Source organism: Pinus tabuliformis, chromosome 4_1, assembly GCF_031772625.1.
Source record: "Pinus tabuliformis cultivar Carrire ecotype Pingquan chromosome 4_1, CPIR1, whole genome shotgun sequence".
NCBI classification, from domain to species: Eukaryota; Viridiplantae; Streptophyta; class Pinopsida; order Pinales; family Pinaceae; genus Pinus; species Pinus tabuliformis.
In genome coordinates this window covers 393603566-393620026 of record NC_142303.1, presented here as the reverse complement: position 1 = coordinate 393620026, position 16461 = coordinate 393603566, and the positions used below count along the sequence as shown (strand labels likewise).

The window sequence follows — 16461 nt, the reverse complement described above, 5'->3', positions numbered from 1 at the left end:
CCAAGCTCGGGGTGCTTGCTTCAGCCCATAGAGAGCTTTCTTCAACCTGCATATGTGACATTCCCGACTATGAATCTCAAACCCCTCGGGTTGTTCCAAATAGACTTCTTCTTTAATCGAACCATGCAAGAACGCGATCTTGACATCCATCTTATGTAGATTCCATCCTTGCGAAGCGACAAGGGCTATGAACGAGCGGATGGTGGTGTATCAGGAAACAGGTGCAAATATCTCATCATAGTCTACACCTTCCTTTTGAGAGAAGCCTCGAGCAACAAAGCAAGCCTTATATTTTTCAGCACTCCCATCAACTCCATGCTTGATTTTGTAAAGCCATTTCGAGGTGACAATTGTTTTGTCCTGGGGTCTAGTAACCACATCCCAGGCATCGTTCTTCATGATGGACTCATATTCCTCATTCATAGCATCCTTCCATACTTGATGCTTCACGGCTTCTTCGAACGATGAAGGCTCATTTTGAATGATGGTGCTCATAATGATCAAGTATCCCTCATACCTGGTCGGCTTCTTACTTTCACGGAAAGTCCCTCTAGGTGCAATATGTCCCTCAGCATCATCAGTGTCCCCCTAATCCATGAGTGCCTCTTCCTAGAAGAGGAAGGCTCTTGCGGAAGGGGATCAATGGGATCCATAGGTTCTTCCACATCGGGCATCGTCTCATCTTCCTTCTCATCCAGCTTCCTGGTGTCAGCTTCTTTATCTTTCCTTAGAATAGGAAGATTGTCAACCTTGCTAGGAGCCATATCTTCGTCAAAGGTGACATCATGACTTATCTCAACTTCCCTTTGACCAACCACATAGCTTCTATAGCCCTTAGAATTTTCGCTATAGGCCACGAAGATTCCCTTTTTTCCAGATGCACCCAATTTGCTTCTTTTCTCTTTCGGCACATGAAAATATACGGGACTTCCAAAAATTCTAAAACGAGAGACATCAGGTTTCTTACCAGTGAACATCTCTTCAGGGGTCTTGGAATCCAATGCTTGATGAGGGCATCAGTTTTGAACATATACGGTGGTATTCGCAGCTTCGGCCCATAGAAACTTCAGAAGCCTTTGATCATAGAGCATGGAAGGAACAGCTTCCATAATCGTACGATTCTTGCTTTCCGCCACACCATTCTGCTCAGGAGTGTATGGTGTTGTGGTCTCCCTCTTAAAGCTGGCTTCCTTGCAAAAGTCATGGAACTCATTGGATTCATACTCGGTCCCATTATCAGTTCTTAAGATCTTGATCCTCTTCTCGGTTTGATTCTCGATCAAGGCTTTGAAGTGATGGAACCAAGAGATGGAACCAAGAGAACACTTCATCCTTCTTTTTCAAGAAGTATATCCAAGTCTTGCGAGAATAATCATCTGTAAAAGTGAGATAATATAAATATCCTCCCAAAGAGTTCACGGGCATCATACCAGATATGCCAGAGTGAACCAACTGCAAGATGTAAGAGGTCTTGCTATGGCTAGAGGGGAATGGTCCCCTTTTGAGCTTTCCTTCGGCACATCCCGGACATACTCCTTCATGCTCTACTTTGAACTTGAGCATCCCTGTCACCATCTATCTCACATCGGGTAGAGCCTTATAATGAAGGTGGGCAAACCTTCGATGCCATAGTTCAGACTATAGAGATGTGTTGTAAGACATGACTCCTAACAAACTTCCTCCAACTTGATATAAAGAGTCAACTCGAAACCCAAGAGTGAAAGCATCTTTAAAATTCTTTTTCCATACACGTACCTTGCCATCGATGAAGGCCACCTTGTAGCCTTTGTCTTGCATTGTCGAAATGAACACCAGGTTCTTCTTGAGATCAGGTACATATAGGACTTCTTGCAAATGAATTGTGTTACCCTGATTTAATTGAAGCGTAACATTCCCTACACCCTTTATGGGATAGGTGGAATTGTCTCTAAGAATAATCTCCAAGTTTGTCTCCTTCTCTATCAGATTAGAGAGAGCTTCCTTGTAACCAGTGAAGTGCCTTAGGCACCACTATCAATAAGCCAATTGCCCAACAAGTCCGGAGAAGAGGTAGTGGAGAGCGCTGATATCAGATAATATTCATCTTGCTTACTATTAACAACATTTGATTCATACCTAGAGTTCCTTGCTTTCTTGGAGGGTTGACCACTTCCTTGATTTCCTGCATAAGTCTTTCCTTTGCCATTGAACCTGCCATTCCTTTGATTGTGGTTGGAGTTGCCCCCGGAGTGATTTTGATCATCATCATGTGATGTGTCCTTTCTATTAGGACACTCCCTCGCATAGTGGCCAAATTTATTGCAAACGAAGCATCTTACCTTCCTTCCACCCTTCGATCCGGTCTTTCCTTTGAAGTGACCTTTAGACCCAGAATTATTTCTCATTTTGGCATGAGAGGAGAAAGCAGTGGGGTTGCCTTTGCTTGAAGGCATTTCTTTCTCCACCATCCTTGTCTCTTCTTGAATGCATCTCGACGTCAATTCTTCAAATCCCGGAATTTGGTCATTGTTGAGAAGAGTGGTTCTAAATATATACCATCGGGATGGGAGCCCTCCAAGGGTAGTGATAGTTAGTTCCCTGTCAGGAATGACTTCTTGTTGAGTTTAGGTATGTTCTATGCTCAAAGCAATTTATTTCAATTTTCACAATTAGCTCAATATCTTTTCCAGATTAGCAATCACATCAGCATAATATTAAACTGCAGATAGAACATAAACATAGATCGCAGAAGACAAGCCAAGACAAAAGAACACAAGATGTGGCACTCGCCAAGGACAAACCCCAATGTGGGGAAACCCTTGATCAATTCTTCTTATATGTTCTTCAATAGTTCAACGGAGAGAGAGAGAGATAATACATACACAACAGAAGTCAATACTTTGACTTATCTAAATAAGAGCAGAGATCATCTCTAAGAAGATGATACATGAGGTAGTTGAACTCAGTTGAAGATATGCTGCTTCAACTGATTCTCCAAGGTGACTCCATCACCAGGTTGCACCTATCATTGTGTTGCACCTCATCATGCTTCACTAATCATGAATGTGCCCATCACTGTGCTCAATGTATACTGCAATGTATCATCACGCTGCACCACTGTCATTAAGCTGCTCTTCATCACAAGCTCCCATCACCGGGCTGCACTCATCATTATACTGCACTACACTGTTGTCTCTAACACCATGCTGCATCCAACTGCTACATCTAGATAAGTAGCTGCATCCATGGGCTATAGCTAAACATGTTGCATCAACCGATGTATAAGTGTCGATGCGATATACGTCAGCAATTGCAAATCGCAAAGGTTCAGGTCTAGACCTTAACGTAGACCAGTCCCTTATAGTGATGCGATAATATGTGCCGGACTCGATAGGACTCAACACTCCCGTGCATAAAATTTCAAGTCCGCTTTCCCGAATCCGCTAAGTGTTTTAGCATGATTTCTCTGTGTAAGCCATTCGGCGATAAACAAGTAAATACACAGGGGTGATGCTATATGGGTTCTACAGACCCGATAGCATTAAAACTTCCGCCTCCGATAGTGTATTTACAATACACCTAAGTCTTCCACCTCCGATAGAGTATTTTGCGCATACTTATATAAACTCTGCCTTTTCCGCTCCGATAGTGTATTCGCCATATAACTAAGTCTTTCTGCCCCCAATAGTGTATTTTCCATATATGTAAGTCTTTCTGCCCCCGATAGTGTTAAACGCGCATGTATATCTGGGTTTATGCCTCCGATAGTGTTAATGCATCCTTTGCTCCTTTGATAGCTCCCGATAGTGTAATCTGTGGCATATATGTCTCCTGACAGCTCATTTGCATGCATATGACCCTTTTGTGGCATACATTGCTCTGATAGCTCTCGATAGCTCTATCTGCTTCCTCCATTGCTCTGATGGCTCTGTTTGCTTCCACTGGCTCTGTTTGCTTCCTCCGATGGCTTTGTTTGCTTCCTCTGGCTCCTCGAATATTGCCATATTGACATCAATGACAATCTATGTCAACACCATCCTTGTCTCTTCTTGAATGCATCTCGACATCAATTCGTCAAATCTCAGAATTTGGTCATTGTTGAGAAGAGTGGTTCTATATATATACCATTCGGATGGGAGCCCTCCAAGGGTAGTGATAGTTAGTTCCCTGTCAAGAATGACTTCTTGTTGAGTTTAGGTATGTTTAATGCTCAGAGCAATTTATTTCAATTTTCATAGTTAGCTCAATATCTTTTCTAGATTAGCAATCACATCAGCATAATATTAAATTGCAGATAAAACATAAACATAGATCGCAGAAGACAAGCCAAGACAAGAGAACACAAGATGTGGCACTAGCCAAGGACAAACTCTAATGTGGGGAAACCCTTGATCAATTCTTCTTATATGTTCTTCAATAGTTCAACAGAGAGAGAGACACAGATAATACATATACAACAGAAGTCAATACTTTGACTTATCTAAATAAGAGCAGAGATCATCTCTAAGAAGATGATACATGAGGTATCTGAACTCAGTTGAAGATATGTTGCTTCAACTGATTCTCCAAGGTGACTCCATCACCAGGTTGCACCTATCATTGTGTTGCACCTCATCATGCTTCACTAATCATGACTGTGCCCATCATTGTGCTCAATGTATACTGCAATGTATCATCACGCTATACCACTGTCATTAAGCTGCTCTTCATCACAAGCTCCCATCACCGGGCTGCACTCATCATTATGCTGCACTACACTGTTGTCTCTAACACCATGCTGCATCCAACTGCTACATCTAGATATGTAGTTGCATCCATGGGCTGTATCTAAACATGTTGCATCAACCATGTAGTATCCAACCATTATGCTGCATCTCCTAGAATGTTGTCCACCTCCTGCATAAGAAGGGACACTACTTCTGTCATGCTGCCACACTGCCTTAGCTGTTGGCTATGGCCTATGGCCTAGCCCAGCAGCAAGATAAGCTATGATCCCACAGTCCTAGGATACACACAAGGCTGTCATCAACATGTGGCCCACTGAAATACAATGTTGATCTGTGTGCTATTGGAGCTTCTTCTCATCAAGGTATGGAGGTTTCTCATTGTTGTAGCAGTTCCTTTAGCCAACGTAGTATAGCCCTTCTAAACTGCTGATAAGAACCTCTTGTGACAGCGTATAGGATCTCCTCATAAAACATCTGAAGAGACCTCTCCCTTCAACGTGGTTGGTCTTTAGGACTGCGGCCAAGATGTGCACCTAAAACACATTCTTAGGACTGTTAACAATGTCTCTTTCTTACAGCGGATAGGTGGTGTAGAAGACTGCAGCTAGGGCTTCATTTGAGGCTTCTCTGGACAGCGTATGGAGGCCTCCCTGCTGCATTGAGGAGCCTTCTTTAAGGACAGAGACAGAGTCTCTATCTACGGTGACAAGACCTGCGGCTAGGGCATGAAGGACCTGCGGCTAGGGCAGGATAGGACTGCGCATTAGGGCAGCGTGTATAGGCCTCCTTCACCGTGCTAGATCTCCAGCTTGAATTGCGGCTAAGTCTCCTTGATTGAATGGCGGTTAGATCACCTTCTTTAGGACTACGGCTAGGGCAGTATTAGATCTCTTCTTGACTGCGGCCAGACTGTGGCTAGGGCTCCTTGTTTAGTCTCCTTTCCTCCTGCGTCTAGGGCTTCCTCCTCTTAGACTTCTCTTCCACTAAAACCCAAAACAAGTGGAGAGAAATCAAGAGTGAAGTGTGTCCAAATGACTTGCAAGGCACTTGTATTTATACTAAAACATGGAGCACAAGTGGGGGCAGTTTGGTTGCTAGCCGACCTTGACGAATTGTCCCATAACACAAATAAATTTATATCTCCACGAATACTTATCGGAATCAGATGATCTTTAGATCAATCCTACACCTCTCGATGAGAGGAGTCCAAGAAAAATATCAACTGCCATAAATAAGATGACCCACATGGATTTTGGCCCTAGTTTCCAATTTTAACACTTCTTCAATCGATAGGAGATCATTCTTGATCTCAATGATCCTTAACAAGTAGGATTGAATATCTTCATCCTTGCCCTTCTTAATATCCTTCAACTTGTTTTTGAGGAACAAAACTTGATTTGCATCACTAACTTTAAACAAGCTTACCAATCTATCATAGATCTCCTTGGAGGTGTTCAACTCGGAAATGTAGGCCACCAAACGCTTGTCAATTGAATCTCCGATGATCTTCTTCACTTTGACTTCACCCCTAGTAAGTAGGATTGAACATCTTCGTCCTTGCCCTTCTTAATATCCTTCAACTTATTTTTGAGGAACAAAACTTGATTTGCATCACTAGCTTTAAACAAGCTTACCAGTCTATTGTAGATCTCCTTGGAGGTGTTTAGCTTGGAAATGTAGGCCACCAAACGCTTGTCAATTGAATCTCGGATGATCTTCTTCGCTTTGACTTCACCCCTAGTAAGTAGGATTGAATATCTTCATCCTTGCCCTTCTTAATATCGTTCAACTTATTTTTGATGAACAAAACTTGATTTGCATCACTAACTTTAAACAAGCTTACCGATCTATTGTAGATCTCCTTGGAGGTGTTCAGCTCGGAAATATAGGCCACCAAATGCTTGTCAATTGAATCTCGGATGATCTTCTTCACTTTGACTTCACCCCTAGTATATTTGTTCCTTGTAGCAGCCGATGCATTTGATGGAGGCTCAGTGATTCTACCCCTCATATGGTCCAACACTTCCTGCTCTTCCAATGTCAGATCAAGAGACATCTTCCATCCGTGATAGTCAAACTTCTCACGAACCTTGTCTTCGGCGGGGAAGTGTGATGAGGTACCCATGAAGCCTTTTGACTTTTTCCAATTGTCTTCAGTGATTGCTCTTGCTCTTGTTTGGGCTTTGTCTTCACCTCACCTCTGATACCATGTTAAATTATAGTATGTTCTATGCTTAAAAGCAATTTACTTCAAATCTTCTTATTAGCCCAATATCAATTTCTAGTATAGCAATCACATCAACATGATAGTAAAATGCAGATAGAACATAAATGTAAACAACAGAAGACAAGCCAAGACAAGAGACACAAGATGTGGCACCAGCCAAGGACAAACCTCAATGCAGGGAAACCCTTTGATCAATTCTTCTATATTCTTCAATAATTCAGCAGAGAGAGAGAGATAGTACAATGTCACAAATTTGTGATTTACAACAATAGCAATACAATCTTTGATCAATAAGGTCAAGGCTGGTCAAACAGTTCCCAAAAGACGTTAAATCAACCTAGGATAACTCGGCCTCCAACAGTAATAAATAGCAGCCCAAAACAGTCAATGCAAAGAGGTCAAATAGCAGTCAATGCTACAACAATACTACAGTCAGCCCTAACCAATCAACGTTGTCCCAAACATGTGCTCCAACAGGTCAACGCTAGGCTGTCCAGCAATGTGGCTAGCCTAGGAGAGGCTACCCGACCCAAGAATGCAGTCAACTTCCTCTTCGTTGGTCAAACACATGCATAATATACCCCTGCTGCTCCACAGTCAACCCTAGGTCAACGTTGTCCCAAAACTGGCCTGCGTCCTTCCTTCTCCCACGTGTGAGTGTCTTCCTCCTCCTACGCATACCCAAGAGACTAGGAGAGAGAGGAATGAGATGGTGAGATGAGTGTGCTAATGCCTCAAGGTCTCCTCTACTTATATGCCACGTTGAGGTTTAGCTGGGGGTGTGAAACACTATTTTACTTGCTGGCCGACCTTGACAAATTGTCAAGAAATACAAATAAATTCATATCTCCATGAATACATGTCGGAATTTGATGATCGTTACATCAATTCTACACCTCTCGATGAGAGGAATCCAAGAAAAGTATCAGTTGCCATAAATGAGGTGACCCACATGGAGTTTGGCCCTAGTTTCCAATTTTAACACCCCGCCCCTGCACATAATGTCAAATAATGAGTGCTAGGTATGGATTTGTGCTCTCCTATATCTATAGCAAATGGTGTTGATGTTGATGCTCCCCCCGTCTCCTGCGCCTCCTCCTCTGCCTCCTGCTCCTCCTCGTGTTGCTCCTCCTCTGAGTCCTCCTCCTCTTGTTTCCCCTGTTCTAATGGATCATCTGGCTCTAACCATGAAGGTGACTCCTCCAAGATGGGCACCTCAGAGTCCACCCTCCACTGAGACAATACATCAATGTTGTCTAAGGAAATGGCATCTGGATCCATTGGTGCTTCTATTTGCTTCACTCGAAGTTGGATATTGTAATGCACATACACTAAATCATTGAGGCGTGCGAACTCCAACCTGTAAGTGTCAAAAAAACTAATGAGTCTTGACTCTCGACTCTTGACACTTTAGGGTCATAAATTAAAAATTTTAAATTACAATAAATGTAATTGCTCAACTGAAGATTGAAGCTCAAAGTTATACCTGTTGTGCTTTTTTGAGTGTATTTTCTCAAATACACTCCAATTGCACTCACACCCTGAAGAGCTACATGTTTGACTCTGGATTCTTATGGCCAATTTCTGCAAATTTGGTGCCCTTCCACCATAACTTTGCCACCAAATATCTACAACAAAATAAAGAAATAAAAAAATCAAAAACTTAAAACATAATTAAACTTTCAAATAAAAGTTACATAATTGAATTTTAAAAATCTAAAATTATAAGGAAGGAAGTTCTAAATTGAAAATTCTAATGAGTAATGACTTGTCACTTACATGGCATGAAGAGGGTCCTTTCCCTAATAGCATCATCAAAGCCAAATAGGCCAACACAATCCCGATAAAACGTTATCTCGCGATTGATTTTGCTACGAAGTTGAGGATCAGGTACCATCCTATGAATGCAGGAATGGAGCCCTTCCATCACCTCGCCATCAAAATCAAAGGCGCATTTATATGAAAATGCGAGGTTGAGGAAGAGTGTTGCTGCATGAATGGGTCGATGAAGCATCCCTGTCCACCGATTATCAATCACATCCCATAACATCATATGCCTATCAAGCCCAGCAGAACCCTTGTCTACATAATAAGCACGAATGGCCTCCTTGGCCCTATCCATGGCCTCATACAAATAAGCCATTGCAGGCTTGTCCCCATCTACCAATCTCAAAACCTTTACTATAGGTTCACCAACTGAGCATGCTTCTTCTACTCACTGCCAAAACATGTCAGAGTAAACCATTTTTGCAATGGCTCTCCCGTCCTATCTCCTACTGTATCTACAATCACGCCATTCATCAGAAACAAACATTTTCTTCAACTCGAACTGGCATCAAAGAAAATATTGAAGAGTAATAAATTTGGTGGCAAAACATGTGATTGCAGGATGCCGCAACTCCTTGTTTCTATTGTACCTCCTCATGAGGCTAAAAACAAAAGCATGGTTATAAATAAACTTGGGGACGCTCCTAGACATATTAATCACCTCCTTGATGAAGGAGAGTTTCCCCATATCCTAAAGTAGCAAATCAATACAATGTGCTGCACACGAAGTCCAGAACAATGTGTGGTGCCTCTCCATAAGCATCCTGCCGGCAGACACATAATTAGTTGCATTGTTTGTTATGACTTGCACCACATTTTGCATACCAATCTCCCGAATGAACCCATCTAACAACTCACATATCGTTGTTGCATCTTTAATATGTGTTGATGCATCCACTAATTTAATAAACATGGTACCTTTAGGACAATGTACCAAGCAATTTAGAAGGGTCCTAACCTTCCTATCTGTCCAACTATCAGACATCACTGTGCATCCAGAAACTTCCCATGTTTGTTTCAACTGCGCCAATCTAGGGTTGATGTCCTGCTTTTCTGCTTGAAGAATTGGCCCCCGCAACTCCTCATATGTAGCACCTTTGTACCTTGGGCCCACAATAGCAATAGCATCACACGTTGGCTACCAAAATGGATTCGTTTTGGTGATGTTGAGAGGTAAGTTGCTCCAGAAAAGACACCTCCCCATAACTCTATCTACTTCTTGCTTCTCCTTTTTTTTAACAATTGATTTTATGGAAGGTTGTGCTCCATGTCCTATTAGTGGAACAAAAAATGATGACCTCGCACTAGCAGTAGCAGGTGATGTTATGGAGCCCCTCCCACTACCCTCAACCTCAAAATCAAAAGAAGATATCCCGAAAGATCTACTTGCACGTTCAGCCTTGTTTCTTTCTACCTCTTCCTTCTTTCTATCTTTTTCATCAATTTTTTCAAGAGCTTTTTGTATAAGCTCCAGACTATAAACTGTACAAAGCCCAACATCATGTCCAGGGAGTCTAGCCAGATGGTATTTCAATCACGTAACCCCTCCTGTCATCCTAGTCCCACACAATTTGCATGATAGATATGCCCGATTTGTCCCACCATCAGGCTCCCCATACTCCCAAAATGGGTCCAAGGCTTTTGGCATATTTGTAGTGAGCTAATTCAAACCTAGGGCACCAAAAAAACAAAAAATTGAAATTAATGATTGAAGTTATTCCACCCATACACAAAAAATAATAAGTAATAACCACCTCATTTTACAAAATAATTTTTTTGCTACATTATTTGCAATGTGAATTCAATGAAAAATGACAATAAGAGGGTGCATTTGAAAGTTAAAAAAAGAAATGGAGTTTGTTGTCCAAATATGGAGAAAACCCTTGCATTGGCTCATGGGCATGAAAATCATAGCAAATGGAAAAAAAAAAATGTTGGTAGGCAAAGAGGCAAGCAAGAATAACCCTAAATCTATCAAAAAAATCATTAACATAGGGGGTTTTTATAACATACCTGTTAATGGAAGAAATGAAGATTGTCTCACTGTTCTTCAATCTTTGATCAACAAAAAATTCGTAGTTGGTGGTGATAATGGCTCTTCGATCCTCAATTCCTCCTTGACAACAACCACAACACTCTCCCCTTCCTTCTCCAACACTCAGAAAACAAAAATGAGCAAACAAAAATTGATTTTTCCCTTTTCCAGTCGCGGCCCAGCCGGCCCGGTGATATTTCACATCGTCGCGCGATATTTTCACGAGATATTGGCGATATCTCGGAAATATTGCGATATTTTCGGGGAGCGAAAATATCATGATATTTTATCGGCAATATTTCGGCTCCCCGAAAATATTGCAATATTTCCGAATATCGCCGATATTTCGGCGATATTATCAACACTGATTTACACATTAATTAGCCCTAATTCCTCACTAGTTTATCATTGATTCCACAGCTTTTTCTTGTTGCCGTTATAAAGTATTTGTGTGCTATAAATCATTGGTTGAAACCCTAGTTTATAACAGCAAAGTGTAATTTCTTGATTGCAGGTGTTTGGGAACTTATTTGAGCCTCTATAGGTTAATCTAAACCCTCTAGCTTTAACCATAGGAACTTTTGAACTCTTCATATTATACCTTAAGTCACCCAAAACCCTAATCATTGCATACTTATCCTTGGGTGAATCTTATTGTAGAACCCTTAGGGGACATTTAGCCTAAGTCTAATTGAGTTACTTGATCCCTAAGATCTACTAGGAAAGCCTTCCTTGTGATGGATTGTATCCAACCATAGAAACAAGGGGATTGATTGTTGAGGTGACAATGGTAACTCACCCATTCTTGCTCTCATCTAGGCTGCTTAGTGAGGCTTTGCACTAAGATGCTATATTTTACAATAACATATCTCACAATAGATGACCCCACCTCTATCGAATGAATATGCTAGATGAATGAATGCACAGACCAAGTAATGGGTGAGATCTTTCAAAGGCTCGCTATCTGTGGATCATGGTAGGGGCTGCTGGCTGGCAAACTGCATCATAGGAGAAAAAAATTCTCCTATGGTTTCCCATGCATATGGATGGGTAGCAAGTCCCAACTATAAACTCTCAAACCTGTCGTAGTCTCCTACTTTCTCATTCCTTTTGCCCCACTACAATAATTAATCTCCCACTTCCAAGGACTTATCCCTACCTTTCCAAATCAAATACCTCCTTCACTTGATCCCGACAGTCAATGAAGTGATTATTAGCTATCCACATCAAGTTGTTCCAAGCAATCAATGTGAGTCCATAATGCCTCCTGATTGGTAGTGAACTCCTCTAAGAATTTATAAACTGGCAACCTCAAATTGACCGGTAATACTACATCCAAACTATAAACCAGCTCAAATCAACTTTTACCATTCAAAAAAAAAAACCATGATAAGATCTTCCCATAATGCAAATCTGAGGCAATATTCCATGCTCTCTTGTTCTCCCCAATCACCTTGATAATCTAGATAAGGTTCTTATTAGCTAGATTCTACCAATTCATTCCGCTGTGGATAATAATTGGCTGAATGAACCAATGTAATGTTGTACTAGGAACAAAAACTCATCAACTCGGCTTATCAAAATACTAGCATTATCTATGGTAATGCTACTCGAAACTCTGAATCATGTAAGAATGTTCGTTTCCAAGAATTTAAATATACTGGCACTGGAAGAATTCTGCAATGGTACAGCCTCTACCCATCTAGTAAAATAGTCTGTAGCTGTAAGAATCCAACTGAATCAATTTTTGGAGTTCTGATAGAACTAGCCAATGAAATCAAGCACTCATTCCTAGAATGGAGACTGCATTATGACTGGATCAAGAGGTAGGGCTGGAGCATTTCTCATTCTAAGCAATATTCTAACCTGCTCTTCCTCGACTATTGCTCCAAAAGATATATTAACTCTCTTTCATGGTGGACTCCCTTCCAGTTTATCCACAAGTTCCATTTCCTCAAACCAAGTGTCACAGCAATGATTTCTTCAAACAGTCTACGGAGGAATTATCCAATCTGCTGTTATGTTGCTCTTATGAGGCCTATGGACAGGTCTGTAATTTGTACCAGTGGTGTGCCCTTTCAGAATGCTGAAAACAGAGTGTACTCCGCCTCTAGATTATGTTTTCTTTGCTATACATAACATACTGTGATTTTGCTGTTATCTACTGTGTAAAAGATCCAGATTAGAACAATGGACAATTTAAAACATAGAACAGGTACCAGACAGTGCTGATTGCTGATCTGTATCTTCTACAAACTATAATAGTGATCAGTATTTAAACCTTAGACTGAAAAAATGTGTGTGAATGCTTTTGAGTCAATGGTCTGTGCCAAAACATGAAGTGACATCAAAACAGAGCCCCCAAAACTATGGCTGTTTATCATACAAGGTATGATCTCATGTGCCAGATAACCCAACAGCTGGATGAATCCTTATACGTACTGGAAACTCTTCCAAAAGATGACTTGTTTTAATCCTCTGCATAATCCTCCCTTGTCTCATCCACATGGATCTCCAGTCAAACCTCCACGTGTCATGAACCTCCCATCACTGTTTCACCTCCACATGAACCTCCCATCACTGTCTCCCCTCCACAATTCTTAGAAGTGCAAGAAGCAGTTCTAAAGGAGGTACAAAGGTTTCTATGAATTGTGGGTGTTGCTGCAGGTCTCAACCTGGAACAGCAGGCCATTTTTGAGATCCAAACCCATTAGGGTACAAGATTCACCACATATATGTTTGTAGTATGTAGGTATATATGTATGCATATTATATAAAATGTCTTAAAATTTAAAAGACGGAACGAAGGAAATCTAATAGAGTAAAAAATCTGAGTACCGATATGATTGATCAAAAAATGATTCCAGTGACTAGTAGAAGATGTGAATTTCATAATAGTCGTAACAAGATTCAACATAACATAAATAATTATTATATTAAGTTATAGTATTAAGCTGTTATAGAAAGATTCAAGATTTCAAACTTCAACTCATTTAAACAAAAACAGAATACTAAATGCTCATCAATGGCAATACTACTATTGACACATCCTCTCAGTGCTTGGTTGACTTGCTCTCCTCAAATGTCTGTTGTTGGACTTTGCACATGCCACACTACTGAAAAAACACCGTGTTAGAAATGTTTCTTACTATTGGTTGTTAAAGCATGCACACTTCTAAGAGGGGAGTGCCCAAGTAAAGAAAGTGCGAAAAAACGGGTAATAAAGCATTATTTTTGTCTTTTACTTGTACAAGAAAGGTCGTCCTAAGGGTCTGTTAATGCCCAGATTTACACACTGAAAATCAAGCACTAACTCCAGGTCTTTTGATTCATCCAGCATGATCTGACTGAATATCTCGTTAACTTCCATATTGTTCAAGACTCTTCTGTTTGATGTACATTTTCAAAGGAATTTTTTGAGGCTGCAAGATTCTGCTTCTCTCAACACTTGTATTTAAGAATCTATAAGAACTGTTATGGTTGTGTACTATGTGGCTTCTTTCATCCTTGCTTGAATCTAAAATATATTCCTGCATCTGAAGTTTTGCAACAGTACATACACTGCTCTTGAGTCCCTATGCATGGTTGAATATGAAATTTATTCTTACATAATATTTTCATTCATTGAAAATTGTGTTCTTCTTTTAACCATGCATCTCCTTGATTTACTTGATAATACACTGTACATTGATTTGATAATGTCATAAATATTTTAAAATGAAACTCTTATTCCAATATCATTCCTTGAAGAGAAGTGATTCAAGAGTCTAGTATTTCCTTTTCTGGATCTTCAACTACTTGCATCAAGCAGTTTACATCTTACATATCAATCACTGCACCTCATGAGACACTGGCACCTTTGTTTTTATCATAAACACACGACTAACCTCCAATTTAGGAAATTATGAATTCTAAATTAGGATTGTAGAATTTCACCTTGCAGTCGATGCATGTGAGGCAATTACGTTCAGAAAGCAGGATTGCTGATTGATCCAAAACACCATTATTTATACCCATATACTCATTCTCAATCAACCTGCATCATACAGAACAAAAGAACAAATGTTGGCATGTTCTCTCAACAACAAATGCAGCCAGATAAAGTATGTTTACTTACCAAGTTGCAGACATATGAATTACTTTACTTGCAAATCGCTTTAGACAAACCAAAGCCATCAAAAACACAATCCACTTGGACTTATATTGTGCACAAACACTTGTCAAGATTCTCTGTAATGATGCACATATCAACTCTCTACCTTTATAAACAAGCTATAACCATTCCCACGTGTCCATGTTGAAATTAAAACACACATTCTAATAACTCTATTTTTAAACAAAATGTTCAGTGACAAGCCCTAAACATAAAAATATGCTTACACAAAACACTTTTGAAGTATTCCTCCATTGTAATAAAAGTGAAATTTGTAACTAAAATAAATATTAATTAAAAATGTAAAATAGAAGGGGTAACTAATTGTTATTAAGCATGGTGTTACCCCTCATATTGACATGAGTGGAACACATGATCTTGTGTAGGTTGATGGGATAATTATAGGCTTCCAAAGGTTGGAACATTGGTGAAGCTTGCTTCAGGGGTGTATCTTTTCTCTTCACAGATCTTCATCAAGGTGGTCACATCCTAGTCATGTTCACATAGTGTTGCATGATTGTCCTCTAAAATGGTGATGAATTTACCTACTTCCATTCAAATTCCTAAGTTACCAGAAATGTCTTTAGAAACCGATAGAAACGTTGTTTCGCGTTTCTGAAACAAAAACAGGTACGATTTGCCATAAAAACATCATCGAAACGTTTCCTAACTGTTTCAGGGTTTTGGAAATGGGGGATTTGAATTTTGAAATGTTTCAATACTTTGTAATTTTTTTTGGATCCACCCGTAAAAGTTAAATGCCGAGAACGTATTTGGTTAAAATCCAAAAGTTGGGCCTGCCCCCTCTGACCACGAGTTTTGCTCTGCAGCTGCTACAACAAATTTGCAAAACTTGGTGAATTCAGGTGTATGAATGAATGTTGTTGGTGAAAAATAAAAGGCTATGATATATATATATATATATATATATATATCTAAAAACTCTGTAATTATGTGGACCCAAAATCAAGCGGTCAAACCATATTGAAATTATTATACGGGATCAGAACTCCGTGTACCCAGAAATGAGGCGGTCCCATAAACCCTAAAACATTTTTTGAAAACAAACTCACAAGGGGCACCATTATTTTTGGACAATCATCCCCGGGAAAACCCAATGCAAGAAAACTGATGTAGCAGTTTTGAGGGTTTTATTAATATGCAGATTTCTTGAGTACAACTAGGGTGCCAAACTAGCTCACCCAACAGACATTGTTACATGGCAGTAATACCTCTTCTCGGAGACAGATATTCAGCAAGTCTGCCCCACGAAAATCCTTCTGGCGCTTCTCCAAGGCTCTGCATCAACCTTGCTAGCCTCAGCATCACTCCTGAAGCTCCTGCGTCAGCCCTGCTAGCCTCAGCATCACTCCTGAAGCCCCTGCATCAGCCCTGCTAGCCTCAACGTCACTTCTGAAGCCCCTGTGTCAGCCTTCCAGCTCTTTGTGTCAACTCTCTGCCTTTTGTGTCACCCACGCAGGCCCCTCAGCCTCTACGTAGTCTCTAGCTGCCT

The 16461-nt window shown here is 40.4% G+C and overlaps 1 protein-coding gene across 2 annotated transcripts in view; it reads right to left on the bottom strand.

Annotated features, from left to right (window-relative positions):
• The window catches only part of GALAK (galacturonic acid kinase), a 475159-nt gene that overhangs the window by 226939 nt on the left and 231759 nt on the right, over window positions 1-16461 (bottom strand). For both annotated transcript variants that reach the window (XM_089419802.1, XM_089419801.1), the window contains exon 8: window positions 14732-14831. In XM_089419802.1, the coding sequence (XP_089275928.1) occupies window positions 14732-14831 (100 nt within the window). The remainder of the gene's footprint in view (window positions 1-14731; window positions 14832-16461) is intronic.